General features: G+C 37.0%; 1 protein-coding gene across 3 annotated transcripts in view; it reads left to right on the top strand.

Annotated features, from left to right (window-relative positions):
* The window catches only part of PRSS12 (serine protease 12), a 67,327-nt gene that overhangs the window by 8,388 nt on the left and 45,934 nt on the right, over positions 1-13,005 (top strand). For all 3 annotated transcript variants that reach the window (XM_027103596.1, XM_027103595.1, XM_027103597.1), the window contains exons 2-3: positions 5,959-6,097; positions 9,178-9,356. In XM_027103596.1, the coding sequence (XP_026959397.1) occupies positions 5,959-6,097; positions 9,178-9,356 (318 nt within the window). The remainder of the gene's footprint in view (positions 1-5,958; positions 6,098-9,177; positions 9,357-13,005) is intronic.

Genomic DNA, 13,005 nt, shown 5'->3' with positions numbered 1-13,005 from the left:
GAGACACAAAGACTGAGAAATGCTGATTCTTGTAGAAAGGCAAGAGTGGATTTCATTAAACATTTACTGAGTTCACACTAGGGGTTGAATTTACAAAGATGAATAAGAAATCACCTGTGTCCTCTAGTTGAGGACGGCCACTCTCTGGTTGAGATGTCAGGAGAGTACTAAGCATTTTTATTACCTTTCCTGTGATATGTACTTTGGGAGACAGCTACGATTCCTATTAAGTGTAGTTTAATTTCGTCATTCAGAGTTGTACAATAAAATGGTAATACCCATACCATGTGTTTATGTGTGGATAGTTCAGAGACAAACAATTTGTGGAATTTCCTGCTCCAGTTATTTAAATGCATGTATTGTTAGTGTACCGTAACTTAACCTTGCATAGAGTCTTCTTTTACATAATATTATATAACATTTTAAACCCACAAGTAATTGATAAGATTCATAAATTTCTAATAAGCCCACTGTAAATGGGTAGAATTGCTTACAGAGGATATGCTCTCATTTTGAACCAGACCAGTTCCTATTCTTTCTCAGTACTAAAGGTATCTACATGAATAATAAATGAACAATTAATATGAATTATAGATGTGAACTAATGGAGGCAAATATAGTTCAGTTGGGTAATAGTTCAGGGGAATGCTTTGTACGTTAAAAGATGATTTGATTTCATTTTGACATGGTATGATTTGAATAAAATCTATTTCGCAATGCTAAACTGGTTTCAGTTATGGGTAAATGTAATCATAGACAAAACAGAATACCTCAGTACCATCAAATAAAGTGTAGGAAAAAAACCCATCAAAATTAACGTAACCCCCCCCACTGTACTTGAAAAATTCAGCTAACTGCTGCCCAATTCAGTTGTTTTTAGGGAGTGTGATTTTTTGTCTGTATTTTATAATTAAGATAGGAAATGATCATTTAGTATATTTTTCCAGTGTTGCCTTTAGTATAAGACAAAAGATTATGTTTCATTGTCAAATATGTGTACTAAATTGTCCAACATGTAATGGGCTTTTTTCTATTCTTTTAAATAGTTCATAAACTGAAATTTCTGCATCATTTTCAGCTTCAAGTATACTTTTTGTCAAGGATCTAAACAATAGCTTGATGTCACCAGCATGGATTCTTTCTGATTCCACCAGAAAAATAGAAATGACTAAAATTAATTACTTTGTGCCTCTCTGAAGTTCAGTAATAGATGAGAATTTCATAGGATCTGTGTGATAACATTAATTTTCTTTTACTCATTTATCAAACTGTGATTTTAAAAGATTTTAAAAATATTTGTTATTAATTCTATTCAGAAAACACTACTGGGATGGATCTTTTTGTTTTTGCTGTTTTTCTTTGTCTTCAAGTGAGTGTTATTCTATAAATATATTTTAAGGAGTTAACTAAATAGGCATGTCTTTTCATTTGGTTTTGGAATGAGCTGGATTTAGAGAGCAAAGATAGCTGACCTATTTGGTTCCTTTCCTAATATTTCTTTTAGGCCTCCTTGAAGTATGGAGTATGAGAAGGGAGGTTTTGCCAGCTGTCCAAGGAGGGGTAATACTATAATGGCTCTATTAGTTTGCTAGGGCTGCCGTAATGAGTACCACAAACTGAGTGGCTTAAACAAAGAAACTTATTATTTCACAGTTCTGGAGACTAGAAGTCCAAGGTCAGTGTCAGCAGAGCCATGCTTCCTCTCAAGGCACTAGAGAAGGAGCTGTTCCAGGGCTGTCTCCTAGCTTCTGATAGCTCCTTGGCTTGTGGAAGTTAGCTGCAATCTTCAGGTGGCATTCTCCCTATATGTGTCTCTGTCCAGATTTCTACTTTTTATGAGAATATAGTCATGTTGGATTAGAGCCCTCCCTAATGATCTCATCTTATCTTGATCATCTGCAAAGACCCTATTTCCAAATAAATTCACAGGTATTCATAGGCACTGGAAGTCGGTACTTCCACATCTTTTGGGGGAATAGTATTCAGCCCATCACAATAGCCTTAAAAACTATAAAACCAATGAGACTTGTGAAGACAATTTTAATCTAGTTAGCTGTCCTTCTCTAGAAGAGAGAGGCTGATAACATGGTTAAAGGGAGCCCCTCGGGAATGTCTCTTTGTTTTAGGAATTCCTGTTTTTTAGCAAAGTTGTCCACAAAGCAAATTTCTGTAACAAAAATCTTTTATGTTCCTTTTCCTTTATAAAACTGGAGATACATTTACATAGAAGAAAAATAATAGTAAACTAAAATGACAGTAAGCTCAACATTTTTGGCAGGGAATTAAGGTAGTGGAATTCTTACCATTGTTGTGCACTGGCACATTTTGCCTTTAGGTAGCTGTAATAGCAGCAGACTGGTACAGCTGACTGGGTTTTGTTGTTGTCGTTGTTGCTTTTTGCAACAATTCATTTCATGAACTCCGGGGCTTCTCTCCATGGCATGCCATCATGCATAGCTTCATAGTTCCAGACTTTCTTCTGTTACTGGTTTAGCCTATAAATTTGCAATGCTTATTATAGTTGACTTAAAACCTCAGTTTGAGACTTCAACTTTTAAATTATTGTTATTACCACATTTTAAAAATAGGAATATTTAGAATAGAATATTTTCCATCAAATTGGCACATGAGAGACTTTAAGACTGTGCAGCCCTGGATTCACTGGGGTGTGGCCCAGAGGCATTAGCAGAGACTATGAGGGACATCGCAAAGTCCTGGGCTGGAGTAGGAGAGTGTGAGCGAAGGAGGACGGGCCGATCAATTTTTGATAATAAGAGACTGTGACAGTGGAGCAATATCGCCAAAGAATTGGTCTAGAATTTATCTGAAGAACTTTATTATTAGTAAGGTAGCAATAGAAATGAGTTTACCAGGCTATGAGCTTTGTGGATTGCTTTATTGTTTCATCCTCTCTCTCTCTCTCTCTCTGTTTTTCTTTTTTTTTCCATTGAGCTAAGGGTATTTCCTCTTGTAATTTGTGCACCTATAAATTTGTGCAAATATATAGTTCTCCTACAAATTTGTACAGCCGATAGGACAAATCAGCCTCCACTGGAGTATCAGCCTCAAGTGTAGATCACCAGAAAGCCACTTCTCTCCTGTTGTGCAGTGTAGAGAAACTCTTCAGGCTGTCTTATGCTTCTGCCTGGCTAGTTTATCCCCATGTAATGTTTGGTAGATTAGTTGTAATACTTCAAATAGAATGGTGAAAACCAACATGTCAGAATGCATAAACTGGTAGCTGAAGTACTGAAAGGTGCTTATTGCATCACAGGGTCTTTTCTCAGATTGAGAGACAAGGGGACCATAGCAAGGGTGGGAATCTAGGAGGTCATGGCTCTGCAACTGCTCAGTTGATTGGGTCCATAGCTTACACATCCATAAATAAAGGGAAATGAATTACAGTTCAACCATCTCAAGCATTCTAAGAGAGTCAATGAAGCAAGAACAGAGTAAAACCAAAACCAAACAAAAACTACTGCCTGTTTTAAATGTGCATAGTGTGAATTGTGTGTTCATGCTTTTATTATTTTAGGCATATTATTAAGCTGATTTTTTTAAAAAAAGCTCTTTCAAAAAATTATTAGAAGAATTGTGAACTTCACAGAATTACATACCAGTAAGAAATATTCACTTTGAGTTCAAGGTAGATGATTACTCAGAATATTTTGGAAATTTTTATGGCCTTAAGGAAAGGATAGACTGTGTGGAGGGGTGCTGCTAGGAAGGTGTGTGCCTTGGGGATGTTGGTGTTGGGAATGGATTCTGATAGAGAATTAATTAGTCATTGACATGCAAATTGCTTTTCCAGAATTGCAAATATTTGTCTTCATTAGTTAAAGGAAAATTGGATGAGCACTCCACCTTTCTTGCCATATAGCAGATGCAGCTAAATGAATCCAGGCTTTCACAGCATGTTGGGAGCATCTGAGAAATGATGGTGGAACTGATAGTTGACCTGGAAATTATTTCCAGTGTTATCATTTTCACTATAATGATGTTATGGTAACAATTATACTTTATGCAGAGTCTTTGCCTTCTCATTTGTAGATGCCTTAATCATTTAGATGATACGCAAGCATCATTTCTTCTTGATAGTTTTTTAGTGATTTAGGCAATATTTTACATTTTATTATGATTACTTAACATGCATAAGTAGAGTTCCAGTTTGTTTTCATTACTAGAAATTTCTTCCACGGCTTTCACGTGAATAATTTGGTGGTGGTGGTGGAGGAATTAATAAACAGATAATAGATTAAATATCATTTCAAATAAACATTTGTTTCAGGTGAACAAATGAATTCTTTGAAATAAACTGCTGGCATTTGTACTGTGCATAATATTATATGGGTCTCTATAGAAGACATTTTGTGATTAAAAAAAATCATTAAATTTCGTTAAACTCTTCAGACATATTTCTTTAAAAATATTCTGCAGTTCACAGTTTTCACCGAGCTAGACAGGGCTTCCTCTTGCTTGGTCGAATTAAAGAAGTTTAGAATATATGAATGATTTTTAGATTATCTGCCATATGAACAACCCACACCCATGTTCTCTCCTAAATAATCAGGATTTGGCAGTGCTGTGTTTGCCTCCATTTATTATTGCCTTTTGTTTGACGCTTCTCTTTGACAATTTTGATACAAAATTGACACTTTGTCATGAGAAATAGGATATGTTTCTCTTAAATAGTTACATTTTTTAAGGATGATTATGTGGAAAGTAATAATGGTAGATGACTAGGCTCGTGCAAATGAAATGTATGGATGATTTGTGAATGTAATGTTTTTGGAAAATCATTATAAAGCCATCCATAATGACTTTGAAATATGCAAAACATGCCAGAAAATTTTGGTCGAATTTAATTTCTTAATTTCTTTACCTATGAAAAAAAGTCCATCCTAAGCAACTTTTCACAGAATTTTATGAAATTTTTAAGTTGTCTGAGTTTGATTCTGTCTCTGCAAGTGTCCCAATTGCTGCCCGTCAGTCAGTACCCACTCTGAAAACCAATGACAATGAGAAGAGAAATGTAGGCCTTTGATCCACACTTCTTTAAGAAACATGAAATATATTTGATGTATGATATTATGTTACTTTCAGATGTACTTACTGCATAGTGATTGGATATTTGCATACGTTATGAAATGATCACCACGATAAGTCTAGTAACCACTTTGATCCACACTTAAGGGATAAGACTTAAAATATTATTTTCCCCAGGGGTGCTTGAATTTAAATTTTGACTCTTTTAAGACTGAAAAGAATGACTCAAATCGTGGACTGTGCAGCAGCTGAGTGGGATGGTATGTAAGGGGAAGTGAAGTTCCAGGGCCATTCAGTTACACCCAACTACTCTACTTAGTGGCAGTTTCCCTAAGACTAACTTTAGGCAATGTTTTCAACACTTAACACCTTTCTGAACTTATAGACATAATCTTTAGACTTGTCACGACTAGTGCTGGAGGCTAAAAGGGGAAAAGCGTTTTATTCTTCTTTAGTGGAAGAACAAATCAGATAGAAGGAAGATATAACAGCCAATAAGGTAATTTATAAACAGAACATTGAATTTAGTTTCTCTTTTATTTTTAATCTGTGACCTCATGTGACGATGGAAAGTGATCCATAAATGATAAGAACTTAATATGTGATGTGATCTAATACTTGGGATGCAATTATCAGCCATTAGTCATAGTCTTCCAATTTTTCCCTTTGAAAATCATAATTGGACTTTGCCTAGATAAAAGAAAGTATCATTAGCATTGACATCAGGATGTTAATTACCAAAACCAAAAAAAGAACCTGCTAAATCCTCATTTAAAGAAAGAAACACATGCTGTGAACAGTGAGAGACTGGATCTCTCACCACTTCAGTGGAAAAATCATGTTATCAGTATGTTCAGTATGTTCAAATGGTTATTTGCTATTAAAGGATTTTGGGATTCTTTTCCACTTTAGGGTCAGTCCGACTTCATGGTGGCAAAAACGAGTTTGAAGGCACAGTGGAAGTATATGCAAATGGAGTTTGGGGCACAGTCTGTAGCAGCCACTGGGATGACTCTGATGCATCGGTTGTTTGTCACCAGCTGAAGCTGGGGTGAGTTCGCCCATCCTTGACCAAATCTGTCTGATGATATCTGAGAGGAATGCTGGGCACCCATCGTTACTGTGGAGAGGTTACATCTTCCTTCCTCATTCTCACTTTCCTCACTCTCATTTTTCTCAGAAGAGATGTAAAGAAAGGGCCCCAAATGGAAGGAGTGAGTTCTTTTACACACAAATGCGCTTCACTTGTTACTAGCCCTACTGACTAGGAAATGGGCAAATGCTAAGTGGTCCAAAGTTCAAAGCAGCTTTTGGTCTTTGACTTTAACAAAATAATTGTTCAGTGCTAGGAAGCAAGGAATTTGGTCCTAAGAGTTTTACTTTCTCAGCAGCCTGTGCAGCCTGAGGTTGCTGTCATTTGCTTTTAACTTTCTACCTTGAGCCACCCACAAATTCCATTTGTGTGTATGTGAAGGAGGTGAGGTTCACTCGTGCTTTCATCCCATACTGGGTAAGGGGTGATATCCTGGGACATAGGTTTCTGTGCCAAGGAGGTCTTGTAATAGATGGCAGCTTCGCTCAGCTCCGGCAGCATCCACTGTCCTCTGAGAAGCTGCGGGCCCTTCCACGACTGTAGGCGCACTTAAAATAGATTGGTGTATGCTGACGCCCACTAGGCCCTGCACCTTTATGCCTCGTTTCAAGGGGTTTCCCAGGGGCAGAAGGTTACATTTTGGAACAAACGTTTTTTGGTTTTGTTGTTATTCTTATTGTTCTGTTTTTGTGTCTCATTTATTTTTTCTAAGATACATGCCCTATATTTTTCTTGGTCTTTATCACCAGAGATCTTTAGAAAGCATGGAAAAGATCTTGTTATGAAGCTTAAAAGAACTGAAAGAAAAGTTTTCAATTTGCAAATATTTTGGATTAATAATCAGTGAGTGGTAATATCTAATGTGATGACACAAATGAAAAGGTTAGTCAACTCCAGTCAAATCAGTAAGAATTAAATTAATTATTTATTTTTGGCTGCGTTGGGTCTTCGTTGCTGCACGCGGGCTTTTCTCTAGTTGCAGCAAATGGGGGCTACTCTTAGTTGCGGTGCACAGGCTTCTCATTGTGGTGGCTTCTCTTGTTGTAGAGCATGGGCTCTAGGCATGCGGGATTCGGTAGTTGTGGCACACGGGCTCAGTAGTTGTGACTCGTGGACTCTAGAGCGCAGGCTCAGTAGTTGTGGTGCACGGGCTTATTTGCTTTGCGGCATGTGGGATCTTCCCGGACCAGGGCTCGAACCCATGTCCCCTGCATTGGCAGGCGGATTCTTAACCACTACGCCATTAGGGAAGTCCCAGTAAGAATTTTAATTTTCCAGCTAAATGTCTTCCCACTAGGAAGGTGGAGAATGAGTATTTAGTAAAGGCAAACCTTGAGGGCTTAAGTTTTTTTCAGACTTGTGATGCTATTAGCGTAACAAATAGGGTTACCGTACTTAATTAGTTAACTAATCTTAAAAAATTATTGTTGGAATAAATCAGGACAAAAGAATGAAGAAGGGGAGAGACGAAGAAGGGGAGAGACTACGAAGTGTTAATGGTGTTTAGGATGTTAATTACTGATTTTATCAATGAGTATTTTGTCTGGCAAACAGTCACTGACAGGTGGGCAAGTCATGAAGAATGTTGACTAGCTGCTTTTTCTTTTGAGGGCCTGGAGATGTAACAAATTTGTAGGCTGGTGTCAGTATCTTCCTTTATGTACATTTCTACCTGTGCTTTTATTACCCCTGAAAATCAGGGAAGAATAAAATTTTCTATGAGATTCTGACAGAAAACAACAAAAGGTACAAATGAACTTATTTACAATACAAAACAAATAGAGTTACAGATGTAGAAAACAATCTTATGGTTACCGGAGGGTAAAGGGGGGAGGGATAAATTGAGAGATTGGGATGGACATATACACACTACTATATATAAAATAGGTAACTAATAAGGACCTTGTATAGCACAGGGAACTCTACTCAATACTCTGTAATGACCTATATGGGAAAAGAATCTAAAAAAGAGTGGATATATTTATATATATAACTGATTCACTCTGCTGTACGGCAGAAACTAACACAACATTGTAAATCAACTATACTCCATTAAAAATTAAAAAAAAAATAAAGAAAACAAGAACATTGCAATGGAGATGTGAATTACAGTGGTAGGTTACTAGTCTCTTGATTGATGAAAGAATGTAAACTATCCTTCTGCAAACATAAACTTCAGATAAGCTGACCTGATTCCTTCTATCATCTCTTAGAAGTCCATTAATAAAAAAGGATTGCACAATAAGAGCAGGGCGACCCAGCTTTATTGCTGTTAAGACACATTCATATTGTAGATAAACCCCAAATATTTACTGTTTGGTTAATGGAAGCTGTTGCATGAAGACAGTTCTAGAGATTATCATGTTATTCGGATAAGCATTTAATCTTTTAAAAGTGTAATACCAGTTTTGTACATATCAGAGTTAAAAATATGTAGATTATATGAGTTATTATCTTATGAATTGGTTTCAAAGTCTTGCTAGCAAATACTATATATAAAGTTTAAAAAATATGAATGGATTGCCTCTCTTGATATTATCTTGCTTAGACATGGTAATAATAATCGTTTTGAAAATGAGAGCCTGAAATACTGGAGTAGGAAAGACTCTTCAAGCATCCAGACTTCTTTTACATATCAGAAGGCGGAGCTTAGAGAGGCTTTAGAGTGATTTGCAACTGAGTTCAGACTAGAATCCAAGTCCCACTGGGCCACACGACACACTTCTTCCACAAAGCCACCCAGACTCCCTCTTTATTTATATCTGTAGTGTTTGCCCATTTTCTTCTAAAATCAGCCATAGATAGTAAAGGCACATGCCTACCATTAGTTATTCAAGATTAACTTAAAAGATTACCATAGGTAATCAATGCAGGTTCTGATCTGATGTTTTGATTTGCTTGAAATTTACATAATGCATTATGTTTTTCTTTTTCTTCCATATCTGTCTTTATTGATTTCTTCCATTTTTAAAAGTCCTAGTGCTTTGATAAAAATTAGCCTACATTTGATAAACCTAACCTTATCATTGTACTTACAGAGGTAAAGGAGTAGCAAGACAAACTCCATTTTCTGGACTGGGCCTTATTCCCATTTATTGGAGCAATGTCCGTTGCCGAGGAGATGAAGAAAATATACTGCTTTGTGAAAAAGACATCTGGCAGGGTGGGACGTGTCCTCAGAAGAAGGCAGCTGCTGTCACGTGTAGCTTTTCCCATGGTAAAACAAAATATTTATTCTCTTGCTTTACTGTTATTGTGGTTTCAGCCTGATTCCAGATGATAAAAGTGTCTCAGTTAAATCATTTCCTAAAAGAGTTTAAATACAGACCTAAGTGGAACCATCATAGTCTATCTCCAGTCTAATTAGATAGTCTTCAATAGGATTTCATCTAACAATTGGATTTCCATTTGACCTCACTTTTTACGTATTTTCTGTTTTATCTAATTTGCTTATAGAAATATTATATACTGTATATGAAAACACTTATTTTAGTAACGGAAAAATGTGATGGAATCAAGTTAAAAATCATCTTGAAACCAAACATAAAATACAGCAATTACAACAAAATATTCTCACTTTATAGAATGGAATAGAATCATGGTACCAGTGTTCTCTTTTGAGCTGTAGATGGCACATTTCATAAAACAAATTGAGCTTCCTTGGATAAGGGCTCCTTCTAAGCACCATATAATAGGCATGAGGTGATTAGAGTATGGTTTCAGTAACAAGTATGCATATGTTCATGAGAAAGGAAGCAGAGGAGGGAATAGCTGCCTTTCACAATGGCGGATGGGTTTTCTGGGGTCCATGGTTGTTTTAATGTGTGACCACAACCTGAGGCTACCACACTGTCACAGTATCCCTTTTACATTTTCCTTGGAGATAGCAGCCTGACCAGATGTCCCAGGTCTTAGAATGCCAGCAGGCAGCGCAGGGCAGTGGTTTCTGTTTGAGTGCAAGTATCAGGGGAGGAATTGAAAAGTTTCCACTGCAAAACATACAGAGACCCAATTTAGGGTCATTCCTGTGAATTGGCTGGAAGAACCAGTGGAAATGGTACAGGATATGGTACAGGTGTGTGCTCAGAGAGCTACAATCCTTTTGTGGGTAGGCAAGGTGCATGTTACATCTTTTTTTTTTTTTTTTGCATATTACAGCTTGATGTCTTATAAGTTTTTCCTTTTCTTCCTTTGCCTCTCCACCTTTGGGTAATACTACTTTTGGCAAATACGTGTTTACACATTGCTACATCAGGGATGCTGTGAATTGGGCTAAACAGTGCACTGCGTTTTGTAGATATTGCTTGCATTCTATGTTCAACCCAATTGATAAAATATGTTTAAAATTTTTCAAGTCGTGAAGTAAGTAAAATCTTGAAAACAATCTCTTTTTTTTCCAGGATCTCTATCTACTTTAAAAAAACCTAATTCTACTCTCTGTGATCTGTCCACTTGTTTATTCTCTGGTTGCAAAGATAAATTTAAGGTTGGTTGTAAGCATATATAAAACATAGAAGGTTGAGATAAATTAGAAGTGAGAGTGAAAAAAGATGCTTTTATGGTAAATTAAATGAGAATGTGAAAGCAAATAGCTCAGCAAACATGGAGTCCATCTTAAGGCATAGCGGTAGACTTTTAATACAGTCTTTTAGTTTGGAATTTACATTTGGCGTCTTGGCATCTAGTACTCTTCCAACGCTTACAAAGTAGAAGATCGTGTGTGAGTACTGGATGTAGGAAATAGCAATCTAAATGAAACGTCTGGGAGTTTTATTTATCCATAAGTTAAATATGAGTCAATTACTTCACTGAAATCTTTTTCAAATGCTTTTTTTGTGTGTGTGTATTTTTTGGGAAGATGTGAGATGTTGACTAAATTTTGTCTTCGAGCTTCTCTATATTTTCACAATTACTTATACAACCAGTGGAAAAACTGTATGTTTTAAAGTAAAACATGACCTTGAAAAAAATGTAAGGTAATATGCGACAATGTTTCTAGGTTGTAGGTGATTTTAAATTTCCTCTTAAAAAATTTTGTTTTTCTGTTTTCTCCAAGCTTACCATGCAGATGGGGGGAGGGGAGGTAGAGGAGAATATAATAATTTAAGAAATTTATACATTTTTTCCATCATTTTTCTATATTTTCTAAGCTTCTTAAAGGAAAAATAAATATAATAACACGCAAATTTAAGTTTATTAGCATAATTCAGTGATCAGTCATTATAAGAACCTAATATACAATATTGAGACCAGTTTTTTTTGTTTTTTTTTTTTGCGGTACGCGGGCCTCTCACTGTTGTGGCCTCTCCCGTTGCGGAGCACAGGCTCCGGACATGCAGGCTCAGCGGCCATGGCTCACGGGCCCAGCCGTTCCACGGCATGTGAGATCCTCCTGGACCAGGGCATGAACCTGTGTCCCCTGCATCAGCAGGTGGACTCTCAACCACTGCGCCACCAGGGAAGCCCAGTTATGTTTATTAAACCTGTCTTGTATCCTTTTACAAATTACAAGTGTTAGTTGACTTATGTAAGAAAACTATATTACAAGTATTAGTATATGAGTAGATGCAAATGTGCACTATTCTAAATCCCTCCTCAAGTGTGACATTTGAATATAAATATGAATGTCTAAATACCATTTATTGATGCCACTAACACTGTGGAAGAATTAGGAGCACATTTCATGTGGATAAATGATGAACATTTGGCAAAAGAGTCAACTAAATTTCCTAATAGGGACCCAGCCTGTTCTGAAACTTTTACCATCTCACGTCCTTTATTCCAGAAAAATTAGACTGCCATACTGTTTCCCCAATACGTATGGCTTTGTGCTTCTGTTTTTGTTCATACTGTTCGTTTTGCCTAAACTGCACTTCCCCCGTGTCTGACTTCTGAAATCCCATCCATCATCTTGGCCCTTTTCAGCTACCAACTTCTTCAGAAGAGATTCTCTAATTACCCCCACTGGTGAGCAAGCACCCCTTCCACCTGAACCCCTGCAGGGTCTTCTCGATGCTGTCTCGTCTGTACTCATGTTGTCCATGTCCTGAGGCAGTATACTTCTTGAGGGTAGTGTCTGTGCAGTGCCTTTCTGCCTAATACCCGTTTAATAAACTGAATTGAATGAACGGCTATTGCTAATTATTTTTACTTGTTTGGGATATCCTTTCTAGGCTTTTAGTTATCACTTGCCAATCCACTCAGTCAACAAATATTTATTACATGCCTCTGTATAGCTGGGTATCTGAGGTACACAGGCAAAAGGGAAGGGCATTCCCTGTGTCCTCAATTCTAGACCAGGATAAAGAGGGAGAAATTCAGGGACTTCCCTGGTGGTCCAGTGGTTAAGGCTCCGTGCTCCCAATGCAGGGGCCCCGGGTTCGATCCCTAGTAGGGAACTAGATCCCGTATGCCACAACTAAAAGATCCCACACGCCACAACAGAGACCTGCTGCAGCCAAATAAATAAATAAATATTAAAAAAAAAAAAAAGAGGGAGAGAGAAATTCAGAAACTGATGAAGCTAGATAAGGGCACTGTAGAGTACAATACGGAATTTGCAGTGGGAATCCTCTGGTGGTTCTTCACAGAGTATGTACTGATTCATACCTAAATGAATTTTCAATATTGTTTTTTGAAGGTGTTGGTTGTGATGTCCACCAACTTGTTATAATGTGTTAGATGTTAACTTTGTCTTGATTTCTATGTAAATGTAAAAATATTTCTATGCTGAAAACAAGTATCTAATAGACATAAGCGCCATTCTTAATAATTACATATTGGTAATGCTCAAGTTACTGTAAATAAAAAACCAATGCCACCACCACAATGGTGGCAGCAACCCCGTAAAAATCAAATGGGTTTCC

This window comes from Aethalodelphis obliquidens, unplaced genomic scaffold (assembly GCF_003676395.1).
Source record: "Aethalodelphis obliquidens isolate GAN/ISIS:26980383/991018 unplaced genomic scaffold, ASM367639v1 scaffold6, whole genome shotgun sequence".
Classification (NCBI taxonomy): Eukaryota; Metazoa; Chordata; class Mammalia; order Artiodactyla; family Delphinidae; genus Aethalodelphis; species Aethalodelphis obliquidens.
This window is presented reverse-complemented; position numbering and strand designations above follow the sequence as displayed.